Genomic DNA, 18,479 nt, shown 5'->3' with positions numbered 1-18,479 from the left:
TACGCCAATTAGCACAAATGGTAAGTTCCGACAGTGCCTACAAGTGTGCCTACTGGCCGCTAAATGGCAATACCGGTTTCATATGTATACACCTGGTAAAGGGAGTGAGAAAGTTCGGCAAGACCCCTGAAAACCACCCCTAATGTACCCACACCTAAAATGTTAAAAATGACAAGTTTGATTGTCGATATTTCAAAATATAAAAACGTCAAAAATTCTCTTTTTCTATCTAACTAATTATAGAGTGGGTGAGAAAGTTCGGCAAAAACTAAAAAAAGAGAATTTTTGACCATTTTGTATTTTCAAATATCGACAATAAACTGGTCGATTTTAACATTTTAGATGAGGAAATATTAAGGGTGGTTTTTAGAGGTCTTGTCGAACTTTCTCACCCACTTTATAATTGATGAAATAAAAAAAGAGAATTTTTGACGTTTTTATATTTTCAAATATCGACAATCAAAATTGTTATTTTTAAAATTTTAGGCACGGATATATTAAGGGTGGTTTTTAGGGGTCTTGTCGAACTTTCTCACCCACTCTATAATTAGTTAGGTAAAAAAAGATAATTTTTGACGTTTTTATATTTTCAAATATCGACAATCAAAATGGTCATTTTTAACATTTTAGGTGTGGTTATTTTAAGGGTGGTTTTTAGGGGTCTTGCCGAACTTTCTCACTCACTCTATAATTAGTTAGGTAAAAAAAGATAATTTTTCACGTTTTTATATTTTCAAATATCGACAATTAAAATGGTCATTTTTAACATTTTAGGCGTGGTTATATTAAGGGTGGTTTTAGGGGTCTTCCCGAACGTTCTCACTCCCTCTATAATTAGTGAGATCAAAAAAGAGAATTTTTGACGTTTTTATATTTTCAAATATCGACAATCAAAATGTTCATTTTTAACATTTTAGGTGTGGTTATTTTAAGGGTGGTTTTTAGGGGTCTTGCTGAACTTTCTCACTCACTCTATAATTAGTTAGGTAAAAAAAGGTAATTTTTCACGTTTTTATATTTTCAAATATCGACAATCAAAATGGTCATTTTTAACATTTTAGGTGTGGTTATATTAAGGGTGGTTTTTAGAGGTCTTGTCGAACTTTCTCACCCACTTTATAATTGATGAGATAAAAAAAGAGAATTTTTGACGTTTTTATATTTTCAAATATCGACAATCAAAATTGTTATTTTTAAAATTTTAGGCACGGATATATTAAGGGTGGTTTTTAGGGGTCTTGCCGAACTTTCTCACCCACTCTATAATTAGTTACGTAAAAAAGGATAATTTTTCACGTTTTTATATTTTCAAATATCGACAATCAAAATGGTCATTTTTAACATTTTAGGTGTGGTTATTTTAAGGGTGGTTTTTAGGGGTCTTGTCGAACTTTCTCACTCACTCTATAATTAGTGAGATAAAAAAGAGGATTTTGGACATTTTTATATTTTCAAATATCGACACTCAAACTTGTCATTTTTAACATTTTAGGTGTGGATATATTAAGGGTGGTTTTTAGGAGTCTTGCAGAACTTTCTCACCCACTCTATAATTAGTGAGATAGAAAAAGATAAATTTTGATGTTCTCATATTTTTAAATATCGAAAATGAAAATTGTCATTTTTAACATTTTAGGTGTGGATATAATAAGGGTGGTTTTAGGGGTCTTGCCGAACTTTTTCACTCACTCTATAATTAGTGAGATAAAAAAAGAGAATTTTTGACGTTTTTATATTTTTAAATATCGACAATCAAACTTGTCATTTTGAAAATTTTAGGTGTGGGTATACTAAGGGTGGTTTTTAAGGGTCTTGCCGAACTTTGTCACTCGCTCTATAATTAGTGAGATAAAAAAAAAGGATTTTTGACGTTTTTATATTTTCAAATATCGACAATCAAACTTGTCATTCTTAACATTTTATGTGCGGATATATTAAGGGTGATTTGTAGGGGTCTTGCCGAACTTTCACACTCACTCTATAATTAGTGAGGTAAAAAACGAGAATTTTTGACGTTTTTGTGTTTTCAAATACCGACAATCAAACGTATCATTTTTAACATTTTAGGTGCGGATATATTAAGGGTGGTTTTTAGGGGGCTTGCCGAACTTTCTCACTCACTCTATAATTAGTAAGATTAAAAAAGAGATTTTTTTGACGTTTTTGTATTTTCAAATATCGACAATCAAACTTGCCATTTTTAACATTTTAGGTGGGGATATATTGAGCGTAGTTTTAGGGGTCCTGCCCAATCTCACTCACTCTATCATTTGTGAGGTAAAAAAAGAGAATTTTTGACGTTTTTGTATTTCCAAATATCGACAATCAAACGTGTCATTTTTAACATTTTAAGTTTTTAGGGGTGTTGCCGAACATTCTCACCGACTATATAATTACTGAGATAAAAGAAGATAATTTTTGACGTCTTTATATTTTCAAATATCGACAATTAAACTTGCATTAGGCAGGCCTAAATAATGGGTGATGTGTAAGGGTGGGTAAACCCTTAAAAAAATTTTATTCGACAATTCTTTCCGACAGAATATTTTTTTGTCGTTCTAATTGATTTAAGCAAAAAAAATTTTTTTTTAAATTTTTTTAATTTCGTTCAAATGAACGTTTGTAAATTCAAGTACATATACATATTTGCATCTTGAAACTAAAAACGATAAATTTTCAGCACGAAAATAAATAGCCATTTTTCAGTTAAGAAAAGCAATTTTAACCCTAAACGGATCCTATACATTTTTTTGCCCTCACCGGCTCCTGTGGGCGACAAATGTCCCCCATTTCGATTCCTTGTGCACAATCTTTTCCTTTCATCGGCATCAGATGTTAGTATACACCATTCTCTTCATTTTTTAATGTCGGAGAGATTGGTGTATATAAGATCCTGTTTCAATGAATTTAAAATGTTTAAAAAAATGTTTAAAAAAATAAAAATCGAGAAAAATCGTGTTTTTGACATTTTTTGAAAAAAATCATGTCATTTCTTTTCTAATCAACTAATTTTAAAACTTCAAACGCCATTTTGAAGGGGAAAAATTGTACTTTAAGGTAGTGTAGCTTGTAATTAGGTTCCTTTCAAAAAGTATATTATTTGAACATTCGAAGTTAGAAAAATTAAAAAAATTAGGAATATCATGAGCGCGGGCAGAATGCTTATTATTATAAATAATTTGAATATATAATAGGTCAATCTCTTTGTTTTCTGATGCACAATAAAGTGGTTTCATTTAAATAAAGATAAAAAAATTAAGAAAAAGTTTTTTTCAATGAAAAAGCGGTTAGTAAGTTTGAAAGATAGGAAAAATTCATCGGAATTAAAAAAAGAAGACTTTTCTAAAAAGAACTATTTTTATTTTTAAACTAATTCTCGAAATTAAATTAAATTAAAAAACAATTAATTACAATAAATTTTGCATTAAATAAGCTTAATCTACTTCGGTGCAAAGGTTGCACAAGACCGCCCTATGTTCGTCACACACAGGTCGGTTGCAACTTCTCTCTCTTTCCTGCGACACTGTAGTCACAGCATCGGCACTTTTTAGTTCGTATATTCTAGACAACTTTGATAAAAAAACAATTATTCATTTATTATTTATTAATTGATTTATTATTGGATTGTATGATCACTGTATGAATAAAATTAAAGAAAACAACTTTACATTGATATATATCACATTTTTAGTAATTTTTACATATAATTTTCACTTACATTACAAAAAATCAATTCGAAATATCAAAATACCAGTGATATACTCTAAATATACGTCAAATGCGTTCATTTACATGAAAATATGAGATTGACTTAACGTGACGAAACTCGAACGTAACGGATCCTCTGGGGGACAAATGTGCCCTAAGCGCTTAGCATTTGCTTTTTACTTGACAGACAGCGAACAATCGGCAACATTAACCACTTCACCGCACTCTAGGATAGGTTCTGCACCACAAAATCAGACACATTTGCTCAGGAGAATTAATTGAAATTCGCGTGGGGCACATTTGTCCCCCGCAGGATCCGTGTAGGGTTAAAAAAAATGTCATCAAAATAGATAAATCTTCAAAAAATTAAATAATTTTTAATAAAGTAGTTAAAGTGTCAACCAAGTAGTTAAATTTTTGACCAAAAAATATGACTTTTTAACAAAATACTTGAACTAGCAACAGAACAATCAAATTTTCAACTAATTAGAAGAATTAATAATTCCAAAAAATTAACTTTCAACCAAAGGTAGTATGATTTTGTTACTGGGTTTTACTAATTCACTTCGCATTAGAACGAAAAAATGAGGAAAAGGGGAATTTTTTTGAAAACAGGGGTAAAAAGCGAAATTGACACAGTCAAATAATTTTAATTAAAGAAAGTCAAGAGACGAAAACTCGTAGTACATTTTCAAGGGAAATTTAAAATGTGAGATATCCTTGTCTCTTTTTTAAATTATAAACGCAATATTTTTAAATTAAATAATGATGCTGGATAAAAAGAAGCGTGAATCAAGATCCAAGCGAATCAGCCTATAAGGTTAAATTCGAGTCATACGACGTCTCCTCAAGTGCGCGTTTAAATCTTTATAGATCACAGCATACTGTTGTTCACCGTGCTGATCTAAAGTAGACAAGAACGTATTTGTCTTTCAGATAAGTGCAGCTCCTGATGATGCAATATTTCGGAAATGATTCGATTACTCAAAAATATAACAAGGCCAACTGTAATTTATGTAAGTTTCGCCTTGGGTTTGATCAAATAGGGTTTCTATTCACAATGAATCACCTCGTTTTTCCAGTCAAGAAAACGTGATTCACAAAACGAGGGGTGAGAAAATTGTATTCATGTTGCAAAATCAGCTGAATACAGTTTCATCACAATTAGTGGTGAAGAGATTCCCGTAATGGAAATCAATGATGCTGAAACTAGCAAATAATAACCCAAGAATAAAAAGAACAAACATTTTTAATTCTAATATTAACTATTGATCTACTAGTTTCAAACATAAATTCTTATTTTGGCCATGTAGCACTTACCCGATATTGAAATAAAAAAACCGGTGGTCCCGCTAGCTTAACGTTAAGATAGTAGAAGCTCACATAATAAAAAAATAATTTTTCGAAATTTCTTTGCTCTATAATTTAGAACTCATTTAGGGCTCACTTAATGCCCTATTGTCAAATTTAATGCTCCGAAATTTTTCGAAAAAACCTGTGGTCATGCTAGCTTAACGTTAACCTAGCAGGACCACACAGAGAAAAAACCGACTCAGGCATTATTTCTTTTCACAATAATTTAGGGCTTATTTAGGGCTCTGGCAATATAATGAAAAATTTAAATAAATTGTTTCAATAATTTTTGTTTAAACAATTCTATTAAAAGTGAATTAAGCAAATTTCTTCTTCTACCCTATGTTAAGGCTCACTTAGGGCTCCATGAATATGATATTTGGATTGGACAAAAAATTGTTTAAACAAATTTACCCCAAAAAATTATTTTCTTTTCGTTTCTCTTGCATAATTTCAGGCTCATTTAAGGCTCCTGAAATATCATCCACTGGAAGTCTTGCGATATTTTTTTTGTCCTTTTTACATTCTCATCATTTATGATTGAGTAGGTATTAGAATTGTCGGGAATTTGACATCACACTTTTTCAACGGATCTCCACGTTTCGAGACCCCCTGAATCCGACAATCAAGTTTTCACGATGGCATATGTCTGTCTGTCAGTCCGGCCGTCCGTAAACACAATAACTCTCGAAAAAATGAGCAAATCAAATTCATCTTTGGCACACTTATTTTAGGTCTTAAAAGAAAGGACGAGTTCGTGAACCAGTTATTTTTGATAAAAATTCAAAAAGTGAGCGCATTTAAAAAATTTTTGAGACCACTTTTTTCTGAATTTGAAAATTCTATATACGGATATTTATAATATTAAAAAGGACAAACAATTGATCTTTATGACTTTTTTCGATAAAATAAACATTCTCAGAGATATAGAGTTTTCAAAATTTTGTAAATCAACCGAAAATCAAAATTTCAAGCCAAAAAACGCACGTTAAGAAAAAAAGTCAAGAGAAAAAAAAACATTTTTTTTTGAAAGCCCTGTAAGATCATCATAACAAATTTGTGGATTTTCTTCAAAAATCAAAAATTCAAATTTTTATTGCACAAAAAATAATGAAAAATAAAAAATTCCATTTTGTGGATATACTATGTACTATGTACTATGAGCGCAAAGCGCGAGATTCGACCGTTGCGCGCCGTAGGCGCGCTCAAACTTGCGAGCAAAGCGAGTCGCGCGCCTACCGCGCGATGAGCATGTGCCCGCGAGACGGGCAGATTTTTTTTGTTATAAAGGGTGATTTTTTTAACTTTAAACTTTCAAATATCTCGAAAAATAGGCACTCTACGAAAAAATGTTATGAATCCAAATTTTATCACTCTGAGGAGTACATACACTGATGTTAAAATCGGTTCCCCCACACCGCCCCCTGGGGGTTGGGGCAAATTCGAAATCTTAAATCATATTTGAAAATTTCAAGTAAAAAAATCACCTTGTATATGGTGTTGTGCTATGTTAACGTTATAAAAAATACGTGAAGAAAACCATAAAACCCATTTTTACTCCTCGCATAGTTTAGGGTTCATTGAGGACTAATTTGGGCCCGTAGTACTAAATTTTGGGCTCTTTTATTTTTTGTAAAAAATAGTGTTTGCAATAACTTAACAATAAATTAGTTCAAAATTGCTGTAAAACGTAATAAAAATGATTTTACAGAAAATTCACTTCATAGAATAGTTTAGGGCTCATTTAGGGCTCTGGGAATATGATAATTAAAGATTTTAAAAAATGTTTATAAACAATTGTTTATCTATTTTTACAAAAAATACTAGAACTCAACATTTGGAAATACCGGCCCAAATTAGTCATAAAGGAGCCCTAAATTATGCGAAGAGTAAAAATGTGTTTTATGGTTTTCTTCACGTATTTTTTATAACGTTAAGGTGGCAAAACACCATATATAACAAATATATATCTCAAGACCTTCGGTAGATGATATTTCAGGAGCCTTAAATGAGCCTGAAATTATACAAAATAAACGAAAATAAAATAATTTTTTGTTAAATTCAAATATTGTATTCAAGGAGCCCTAAGTGAGCCTTAATATAGGACAGAAAAAGAAATTGGTTGAATTCATTTTTACTAGAATTCTTTAAACAAAAATTAATAACCATTTTTAAAAATTTTTCATTCTCATATTGCTAGAGCCCTAAATGAGCCCTCAATTATTGTGGAAATAAATTATGCCTAAGTCGTTCTTTTCTCTGTGTGGTCCTGTTAGCTTAACGTTAAGCTAGCATGACCGCAGGTTTTTTCGAAAAATTGCGGAACATTAAATTTGACAATAGGAATTAAGTGAGCCCTAAGTTATAGAGCAAAGAAATTTGGAAAAATTAGTTTTTTACTATGTGTGATTCTGGTATCTTAACGTTAAGCTAGCATGACCACCGGCTTTTTGTGCAAATGAAAAGCATTAAATTTGGCAATGGGGCATTAAATTAGCCCTAAATGAGCCCTAAATTCTCTATAGGTTTTCAATCCAATTTTGCAATGTGGTCCTGCCAGCTTAACGGACATCTTTTCTCGACCTAAGATAGACAAAAAATCCTAAAAAATAACTCGAAACTCTAAATGTGTGTCGCTGTCTTTCGACGTCCAAACCCAAAAACTGAAAGTAAAATTAGTATATTTGGAACTATGCTGTCCAAATGAAATAAGACATATCTATAGGCCAGGAAACTTTGTTCTGCAGACGAAAATTTATTTTAACCAGTTTAAATTTCCTTAAAAATGTGAAAAAGTTACCTACTTATACTAAATGTGACCAAAAGTGACCAATCTGCAATAATATTGTGACTAATGTTCTTTTTCATTCACAAAATGGTAAAAAATCCGGTAAAATTTATAACAATTCCAGACGAAGTTGAGCGAATTTAGAAGAATTTAAAAGACTTTGAAGAACCTCATTAGAATGTTAGTGAATTTAAAAAAACAATGAATTAAATAAAAGTTGAGTGGTTCAGCGAAATTTAAGTAAAATTAGAAAAATTCGATGAACTTCATAATACTTCAAAGTAAAATTTAAAAAAAAACAGTGAATTGAAAACAATTAAAAAATATTGTAATGTGCGGCGAAAAAATCTGGCTATTTGTACCGAAAATTCGGTACAAATAGTCCCTTTTTCAGGTTCAGTTATTCGTACCGAAAAAAATGCGACTGTTCATACCGAAATTTCTGTACACGTGGTCACGGCCTAAACAAAATGCATTACATTTTTGGAGAGAATTCAGAAAAGTTTGAGGGAATTCAAAAGAATTTAATGAAATTTCTTAGAAATTTAATAATAATTCAACAGAATTCAGGAAGAAATTAAAACAGTTCAGTGATAAAGAAAATTACAGAGAATTCAAAAGAATTTTTTTTTTAATCAGGATGAATTACTAAGAATTCAGGTTCAATTCCAAATGAATTGAAAACAAATGATAAATTCTCGCACTGTAAATGGGGGTCAATTTGACGCAGACGAAGTTTACTTACGTCGGTTACTCCAAAATAAGAAAAGGGCCCAACCTCTATCCCTACCCTAAAAAATGGTAGACTCTCTACCTGTGTACAATTTTTTAGGGTATGGATTATTTCAAAACAATTAAAAAAAGGAATTAAAATAATTTGATGAAATGCCTAAGAATTAAAAGGCGAGTTTAAAATACTTCAGGACGGATTAAGAAAAAATGCCTAAAGTATTTGAATTGAGTGGATTTAGAAAAATTATCGAAAAAGAATCTAGTAAAATCCATAAGAATTCAAGATGAATTTATGTATTCAGGGCGAATTGAAAAAAAAATGATAATGGGTTACCTCGCGCTTCGCGCTCGGATGTTTGTTCTTTGTATTTGGAATGCTTGAATTAAACTTTATCAAAAAGATCTGTTTTAGATGGCAGTATTTTTATGCGTCTTCATATTCTGAATTATCTAACTAATTATGTTTAGTCAAAGATTAAGTTTCTCAAAGCTCTGAAGGCTTTGAGGTACACATTCTAATCGTGACACTCGCGCTGCGTGCTCGATTTTCGACAGATATTTGTAAACAGGTTTTGTTCAATCTTTTTTCTCGCAACTTTCGTAGTTTTTCCACACATTTTTATTTTATTTTTTTATTTTCAATGTTATTTTTGAGGAATAAAACAAAAAATACGCGTCCTCTCAAAAAGTGCTTCTTCACGAAATTGTAGATCTTTCTTGAGATAATAATTTTTTTTATTCATCTTTTTTCGTGTCCTACATAGTTTGACCACAAAATGGAATTTTTGATTTTTCATTATTTTTGTGCAATCAAAATGTGAAATTTCGATTTTTCAAGAAAAACCAAAAATTTTTTATGATAATCTTGTAGGGATTTCAAAAGGAAATGTTTTTCTTTTCTTAACTTTTTTCATATCATGCGTTTTTTGACTTAAAATTTTGATTTTCGGTTGATTAAAAATTTTTTGAAAATGCTATAACTCTGAGAATTTTCTTTTTATCGAAAAAAGTAATTAGGATAAATTGTTTGTTCTTTTTAATACTATAAATATCCGTACATTGAATTTTCCAATTCAGAAAAAAGTGGTCTCAAAATTTTTTTAAATGCGCTCACTTTTTAAATTTTTATCAAAAATGGCTGGTTAACGAACTCGTCCTTCCTTTTAAGACGTAAAAAAGTGTGCCAAAGATGGATTTGATCCGTCAATTTTTTCGAGAGTTATAGTTTCTACGGACGGACGGACAGACAGACAGGCAGATGTCATCGTAAAAACTTGATTTTCGGATTCAGGGGGTCTCGAAACGTGGAGATCCGTTGAAAAATTGTGATGTCAAATTCCCGACAATTCTAATACTTTCTCAATCATAAATGATGAGAAAGTAAAAAAACACATTAATTTTGAGATTATTGGGCATGAAAAACGCATCTTTATGACTTACGTCGCCAAAAAATTTATTATAAAAAATTATCTGCACGACAAAACTCTGGGAGTTACCAAAACAAAAACAGTAAACGGAGAATACCGACGAAAACGTTTGAATCTTTCCTACTCCGCCTAATTTAATAGATATTTGAATACTTCTTCGACTGTCATTGAGTAATTATAGTGCCGTCTATCCATCTATGAATAAATAGTTATAAAAATTGTTGATGAACACCTAAAAATACAGATGCTGCCGAAATTGCAAACCGTTTATACGGCAAAAGACATTAAGTGAAATTATAATGGGTTTTGGTGGTAGTTGCTGCCTTTTTACACATAACTCAAAGCCGCGAGATTCTGCGACTTCTACGAAAGAAAGCAAGCAGCAGAAGCGGTCTTCTTGTGTAGAAGTCAGCCCCGAATTCAGGCGTTAGATTCCCAGACTGTGTAGTTGCTGCCTTTAAATCTGTTGATGATGCAATAATTAATTCAAATAACATTAATCATTAAACAAATGACTTCGACATATCAGTAGATCTCTCTTCAACGAGTTCAGTGACATAAAAAACTAACTTTTAGATCTTTTTGCAGTTACTGCCTTTTCCCGTAGAACGGCAGAGCTCTGGAGTTACCAAAGCAGTGATGAAAGACGTTCGTTCAAATTGTTCAGACTTTCAGAGCGTAGAGCTCGGCTCCTCGACGTAAGTCAAGGTGCCTCTCACTCTCGTTCTACTGACTACTCCACGAAAAGTAAACGCGAATCTGGGTAATCAGATACTTTTCGACATCACGTGGAGTGGCTTCATGTAGCAGGGGCCGTCGATGAGTTCCTCTGGACCCCACGACACTGATCTCCAGGGTAAAGCCACCAGTGGATCCGGGCCAAGGCTCCCCCCCCCAACCCACTTCCCCTTTTCTTGCAAACCCCTCACTCTCACGCTCACTCTCACTATCTCTCTCTCTCTTTCACTCTTTCTCTCAGCGGCACCCAACCATTACAAACTTCTCTGTTTTGTTCGGTTCTCTGTATTTCTGTTCAAACCGGGTTTAAACCGACAACTCTCTGCAATATAATGCTCTCCTCTAATTGTATCTCCCTTTGTCGCTCTATCTCTCCTCTCGCTTTGACATTCTATTCCTCTCAAAGTGTATTTAAACGGTCATAGGAAAACAGCTGGCAGAATTGCAGCAATGATAGTGTGGCACCTGGACCAAGAAATGGACAAAAACTCGTAAGCACCCGCATTTTTTTTAGATTTTTAAACAAAGTTATTTAACGAATCAAACAATTTTTGTCCATTGAAATCAAAATACTTTCTCAAATTAAAATTTTGAAAAATCAACAACAAATTTGTCAGTTTTCGACCTCTACTATACAACGTACTATTTTTCTCTTAAGAAAGTTGGACCAAAAATCAGGCCTCCGTAAAAAAAGTTTTCTATTTTCTTTTTAAATTAAAATGATACTATAAGTCATTACTTATGAACCAAAAGCACTGTATTTTATGACAAAAATTTAAACCTGAAAATAATAATCATTTTACAAGTATTTTTTTCAATTAAATTTTTTCGTACTGTCGTGTCTTACCCATTTTAGAAAAATGGTTGAATTTTAATAAATCCTGCCTTATTTTTTCATAGAAAACATTTCCTAAAACTCTACTGTTTTCAATTTTAAACATTAGTCAAAAATCGTCACAGTTATTTCTTTTAGCACTTTTTTTTTACATTTTCATCCATAGAAAAATTTACATTCAAGAATAGAAACCGTAAAGTTGTAGAGAATATTTTCTCCTGAAAAATAAGCCATCATTTATTAAAAATCGACTATTAACAAAAAAATCAATTATAACAAACATTTTCAAAATATACATTTTTTGTTAATTTTCAACTTTTTTCATAGAACTATTTTTTCACATATCTGATTTTTAGCACGACTATTATCTTAAATATTAGGGTGGTACAAAACGTTTTTTTTGGTCTAACATGTCTCTCCTCAAAATTATTCCTTCTAGGGTTAAAATGTCTCCAGAATTTTTCTAGAACTAAAAAATATTTATTTAGAGGACTGTCAAAACCTGCCTAAAACCTAAATCATTTTTGACCACCCTATTAAATATATCATGAATTACTGCGCAAATAAACTATTATGTCAGAATTCAAATGTTCTAAAAACACCTTTGATAAATAAAAAATCGTAAACAGCTTTAGAAAGAAGGCAAATGTGGTCAAATTTGAAGACAAAAATTGCCTGTCATTTTGCGTTTTTTAAATTTCAACGTTTAAAATTCAAATACTCATCACTTTAACAAAAAAATTTAGTCAAACTTTGAAAAAATAAAAAGTTATAATCTAATATCTTCACTTCTAAAAACCATAGTAAAAGCTGTGCCAAAGTTTTGGTTTTGACCTTAAGAAAGGTTCAGAGCTCGGATCGACTAGAAGGCTGCAAAAATTCGCGTAGAAGTTCGAAAAAAATTTTCTAAAGTCGCATTAAGTTTTTAAAGATAAATAAAAAAGTAGTATCAGGCCCTGAATCACTGAAATAATAACTTTATTACTTTAGGAATATAAAGTACATCATTCTCATTGATTTCCAAATATTCATATTTGAATGAAAGAAGTTTAGAATTCATATTAATTTTGAACTTCTAAAAAATTCATTATGAACATTTTAATTTTGCAATTACTCAATAGCTAGGCTTTAAGTTTGGGATGGTATAATTTAATTATAAAATGAGATGATTAAATTAAAAAATATACTGTCCAGAATTCAATATAAAATGTGTTAATTCCTATAATTTCAAGTCGAACTATGTTTCATTTTGAAAAAATTACTGGAATTTTCAACCAAAAGAGACGAATTTTTTAACAAAAAAGTTGGATTTTCAAGTTGAAAAGTCGAATAGTTTAGAAAAAAAGTTGACTTTCAAAAATGAATGAATAATATTTTTTTTTAATCAAACAGTTGAATTAAATAAAAACCAACCAAACTGTTGTATTTACAACCAAATAGTTGATAAATTTCAAGCAAAAGAGAAGAATTTTTAACCAAGTAATTGAGGTTTTAACAAAAAAGTTAAATTATTAACCAACAAAGATGAATCTTCAACGAAATGATCTAATTAAAAAAAAAGAATATTGAACTTCGACAAAATAGCCGTTTAATTTTCAAGGCAAAAAGAGGAATTTTTAAGACAGTTAAATTTATTACAAAAAGTTAATTTTCAAACCCAGAAAAATAAATTTTCAGCGAAGAAAGATACATTTTCAACCAAATAATTAAATCTTCATCAAATGGTTGAATTTTAAACCAAATAGTTGATATTTCATGCTAAGAAGATCAATTTTTTGGAAGACAGTTAAATTTTCAACGACAAAAATATTACTTTTTATCGTAAAAAAAAATTTCTATCCAAAAGGATGAATTTTCTATCGAAAATGGGAGTGTTCAATAAAAAGACCATAAAGATGAATTTTTTTAAAAATAATTAAAATTTTAACCAAATAGTCGAAATTTTAACCAAATATTTGAATTTTCATGCCAAGAAGGCAGATTTTTCTAGGGGACAGTTAAATTTACAACAAACAAGGTAATTTTTTACAAGAAAGTTGAATTTGCAACCAAATGTTTTTTCAATCAAAATATCGAATTTTTAACCAAATAGTATAACCCTTAAAGGGCATACTGGGCGTATAAGACCCAGCGACTTATTTGCGCTTTAAAAAAACGTACCAAATTCAAGAAAATGAAACATATGGCGCAAGATTAACGAATGATATGAAAACCTATTTTTCTATGTCATTTCACATAATTTTGATTGTTATAATTTTCATACGCAGTTTAAGATCAATAAAATAGTTTAATCACGCAAATTAAGGTGTTTCATTTTTCATTGAATTGAAGCTTTTATTTTTCAGAATAAATATCTTTTTTGGAACGAACACCATAAGATTAATTTTATTTTTAAAGCCCCGTATCTCGGAAGTATTCAGGTAAAATTTTAAGTAAAAATATCAAAAACTTGAAAAGTTATGAATAGATAGATTAAAAATAATTGATTTTCTTGTAAAAAAAAACTATCCAATACCGTCGGCACAGTACAGGTTTCAATGCCCTTAGGTGTTTAACACCCAGTATGCTCTTTATGTAATTTTACGGAAGTGTGCCCTTTAAGGGTAAATTTACATGCTAAAAAGATCAATTTTGTAGAAGAGAGTTAGGAGCCGTTCAAAAAATACGTGATGCGTTTGGGGGGGGGGGGGGGGGGGGGGGGGGGGGGGGGGGTCTGTCGAAGTATCATTCTCCAAAAGTTCCTGAAAAAGGTATCACGTATTTTGTGAACGGCCCCTTAAATGGATGAATTTTTTATCTAAAGGAAATTCTTGAACAAAACAGTTGAATTTGTGACCAAAAAATACGAATTTTGAACAAAATAAAATCTTCAATGAAGAATGAAATTTCAACCAAAAGTAGTTGGATTTTATGACTTGGTTCTATTAATTTAGTTCGCATGTAAGCGAAAAAGACAAAATGGAGAAGTGTCTTGAAAACAGAAGGAAAAAAAAGGAATTCCTTTTTAAAAAAGGGGGAATAAGGGAAAAAATTTACGGAATTAAAAACTCTTCAATTTTGAATGTCCTCAATTAAAATGGAACCATTTGTTCTAGTCGTGAGTTTCAAATGTTAAAGTTTCATAGTGATCCCAATTGAAAACGAGTATAACGAAGTACTGAGAAAACGGGGAAAAGTCTCAATTAGTCGGATTTAAAAAAAAAAAAGTGGGCAAACGTCGCAGAATCCGAGCCCTGCAGGTTAGATTGGTTAGAAAACCGTGCATGAACCGGATTGTGTTCAGAAATTTCGAGTGACCAGTGACCACCTTGCTTGCAACTTGGTAAATCAAGACTCACCCTGCATTTTCAGCGGCAGCAATGGACATGTGCCTCCTCTCATCGAGGGTGGGCGTGGCGTGAAACAGCTGAGGGTGATCCGTGATAATATATGTGGTTCTTGCTTGCAAATGATGTTCACGTGGTTGTCCCACTTCTCTACTGGTTGATCAAAACCAGAAGCAGAAAGAGCACCAACAGCACCGCCCAGCCCAACTCTTGTTTCAACAACTCGCCACCTCCTGGGGAAGGGAAATCACCTAGAAACACACTCGCGCACTTTATCCACTGAATACGAACTCTCAGCGAACTTATAATGCACAACCAACAGAGCCGAAGAAATTTGACGGCACACTAGTCCGGCAACATTCGCCCTTTCTGATCCCCTCACTTCCTCTCTCTTTGTCTCTCTATTCTGGGCCCTAGGACCAGTTCCTCCCCGGTTTCGAGGCTGCTCGAAAAACTGGAACCTAGGCTAGATTGGCGAGAGGCCTCTTAAAAATCGTTCGTGTTTTATTTTTGCATTTGGCCGTCCACTTTGTTATTCCTGAAACGGTCGTGAGGAAGAATCCTTCCTAGAAGTTTCTCGCCAGATGCGAAGGGAAGCCTTCTCGTTCGAACCAAGGGTTAATCTCACTCGCTCTTTCGAGAAAGGTAGACAGACTCTCTCTCTCTCTGGCTACTTCTTCTTCCTCTTCTTCTCCACCGCCTACTTCTTTCGGCTTTTGTCCTCCGGGTATCCAAGTCTGTTCGTCTCACTTTTTTTTATTTCTCCGTGGATCCACCCCTCTCTTTCCGTCTTCCGAACTCGCTCCGTCTTCCAAGAGACTCCTTCCTTTGTTTTCGGAGACGTCAAACCTCGTGAAAAATGAGGACTGAGGGAAAACTGGAGAGATCTTACTTGGCGATGTCCGAGTTCCTGACTCTTCCTCAAGTCAACGAAGCGAGAATATGCAATTCAAGTTCAAGGGAGACGAGTGTCGATTTTTCGCCAATCTGATACGATTCTTGGTGGTCGCGATTCCTGTCTTGATCACGAGCCGTTTCGCCTCGGAAACTAGGACCTGGGGATGAGGCCTCGATAACGATGCTGATCCTGCGGATAATAGAAAAGAAAGTGATAAGATAAGGCGAGTCAGGTCTTCATTTTAAATGGATGATGTCTAAATGAGATTTCATGAAAGAGTTGTTACTGTTACTTCCAGGGCTGCCACAAAAAGAGGTCTGTAATGTCAATACAAACTGACCCACTCGAAATTTTCGATTACATTACACATTTAATTTATCGGCTTGCATTAACAAGATGAGATGAAATTCTATTGCTGAATTCGGAGTGAAAACTAAGATCACAATTGCTAGAAAAATAATTACAAGTAATGTTCAGACAAATTGTAATTTATTTTATTACAAGCTGAACAAAACCTTTGACACTCAACGCATTTATATTTCGACGTTTTACAATAGGAACTAGAAAACCAGAAAATTCTAAATTAAAATAAAGTGAAACTCTTCTATAGCGCCGATTTTGAGGGTGGGAACTAACTCATTATAGTCCGCTCCGCTTTTGTTTGTTCAAGTCTGAGTGCGCGCCTGGAAGACAAACGCAAATCCTGATGTAACTGAAGTTCCAAACATTCAAATGAACGAAATTTTTTACTGATAACTATGTAACCTATAAAAAAGGCTAAAATGTTTGTTTATTTATATCGGAATTCATTTATTATTGAAACATAATTATAATTCATATTTTATATTGCAGTTGAAACAATGTTTCGTTCATTTGAACATTCAAAACTTCAGCCACATCAAATCCTGCGCACCCCGCGCTGCTCCTTTTACACCTCATGCGGCGCGGCGTCAATTTTCTTAAGAGCTATAGAAGATAGGGCTACTGAAGAGTTGCACTCTAATTTATATTTTAATATTGTAAACTACATAACCTAAAATGCTCTTAAAATACGGTACATACGGTGATTTTTCACGAAAATTGGGGAATAAATTCTTTTAAATAAAATCGAACCGCTGGCAACTAAAAGGGGACACGGCCGGATTCAGCCTGAGAAGTATTGTCCTGAGTGTCAATTTGAAAAATCTTTCTAATTTCAATTTTAAAGACTGATACTTGTAGAGAATTTCAAGGCGCATCTTTTTTTCCTCTTGCAAAAATTTATAGGTTTTGTAGTTTTTGAGATAATTGGTAAAAAGTGGATTTTTTGAAAACGAAAAATTCTAATCTTTTTTCACTTCAACTCGCGCTAATTTAGCCAATTTTCATCACTTCCCGATTTCCCCAATACAAAATACGTGTTTAAGTCTTCTGAAACTATCTAAGAAAGAAAAACGAGAATATTGTAAAAACAAAAAAGTTATTAATTTTTTTTGAGGCAATGCAAAAATCATGAATTTTAATCTTCAAGTGCCTCGTTTAGCGAACGAATTTTAAGCTACGGAAAGCTTTCAGTGAGAAAGTTGTTCATTAAGGTTCAAAGAAGTTTTCTGGAAAGTTTTAGATCAATTGGTTTAATAGTTCAAAAATTATGAATGTTTTAAAATCCAAGCGGTAATCTTGACGCTGCCCAAAATCGTGCCTGGCCGGCTATGTATGCGCTGCAGCGAACGACGTGAAGGTCAAGTCAATCTTACCAAAACAAATGCACAACAGTAACTTTTTTGTCATCTTCTATGAAATTCTACAAATAAAGCATAGAATCAGAGAAGTGATTGTTTCTTATAATAGTTGGAAAAGCATTTTTTTGAGATTATTGAGATTTTTGAGATATTTTTGAGAATATTAATTAAAAAGAAAAAGATATTAAAATGAAACAAGGTAGAAGAAGAACTAGAAATGAAGATTCGTGGATTAAAAATAAGGAAAAATATTCCAGAAATCAGGTACGATTGGAAACCGTCAATACAATTTTTAAATAAATTTTAATCATAAATTTAATATTTTATGACTTTTTTTATTCTTGATTTTTTAAATAATTCTTTTACTGAACTATATATAATATGTAGATAGTCTAAAGTAATTATTTTAAATTTTTAATGACGAAGTTAATAGCATTATTTGTTATTTCTTTAGGGAAAAGAATACATTACAAAGTCTAAAATTAAAAGAGACGCTATTGCTAAAGATATTCTAATCCCAGAGAGATCTTTCAAACCTATTGAATCCTGTTGTGGAGAAAAATGTTACCAAAAGTTTTCAAATGTGCAACAAAAAGTACATACAAATTTTTAGAATCTCGGGAACTATAATGAACAAAATGTGTTCCTCAGAGGATTGTTAAAATGCAAGGGTCCTATCCAAACGAATGCAGGTGAAAAACTAGGACGGTTAATTCATATGTTTGGGCAAAAGAAGAGTTGAAAATGTTTTTAAAAAAAACCGTTTATTTTAAGTATTTTAACCGAAATTTTGGCTTCAGTTTTAAATTACCTAGAACTGACGTGTGCAATACTTGCTACAAAAACGAGAAAAATGGAGAGGTAAACGAAGAAGTAATTAATCAGAAAAACAATGCTGAAATTTATTTGAAGTTAAAAAAGCAAATACTCTCTGAAAATAATAGTCTATGCTG

The 18,479-nt window shown here is 32.1% G+C and overlaps 1 protein-coding gene across 7 annotated transcripts in view; it reads right to left on the bottom strand.

The window, feature by feature from the left end:
- LOC117179349 (nuclear receptor coactivator 3-like) overlaps positions 1 to 18,479 on the bottom strand; it is a 316,751-nt gene that overhangs the window by 276,615 nt on the left and 21,657 nt on the right. For all 7 annotated transcript variants that reach the window (XM_033371033.1, XM_033371038.1, XM_033371039.1 and 4 more), the window contains exon 2: positions 14,920 to 15,994. In XM_033371033.1, the coding sequence (XP_033226924.1) occupies positions 14,920 to 14,948 (29 nt within the window). In that variant the 5' untranslated portion in view covers positions 14,949 to 15,994. The remainder of the gene's footprint in view (positions 1 to 14,919; positions 15,995 to 18,479) is intronic.

This window comes from Belonocnema kinseyi, chromosome 9 (assembly GCF_010883055.1).
Source record: "Belonocnema kinseyi isolate 2016_QV_RU_SX_M_011 chromosome 9, B_treatae_v1, whole genome shotgun sequence".
Taxonomy (NCBI): domain Eukaryota; kingdom Metazoa; phylum Arthropoda; class Insecta; order Hymenoptera; family Cynipidae; genus Belonocnema; species Belonocnema kinseyi.
The sequence above is the reverse complement of the archived record's forward strand: the minus strand, read 5'-3'. Positions and strand labels throughout refer to the sequence as shown.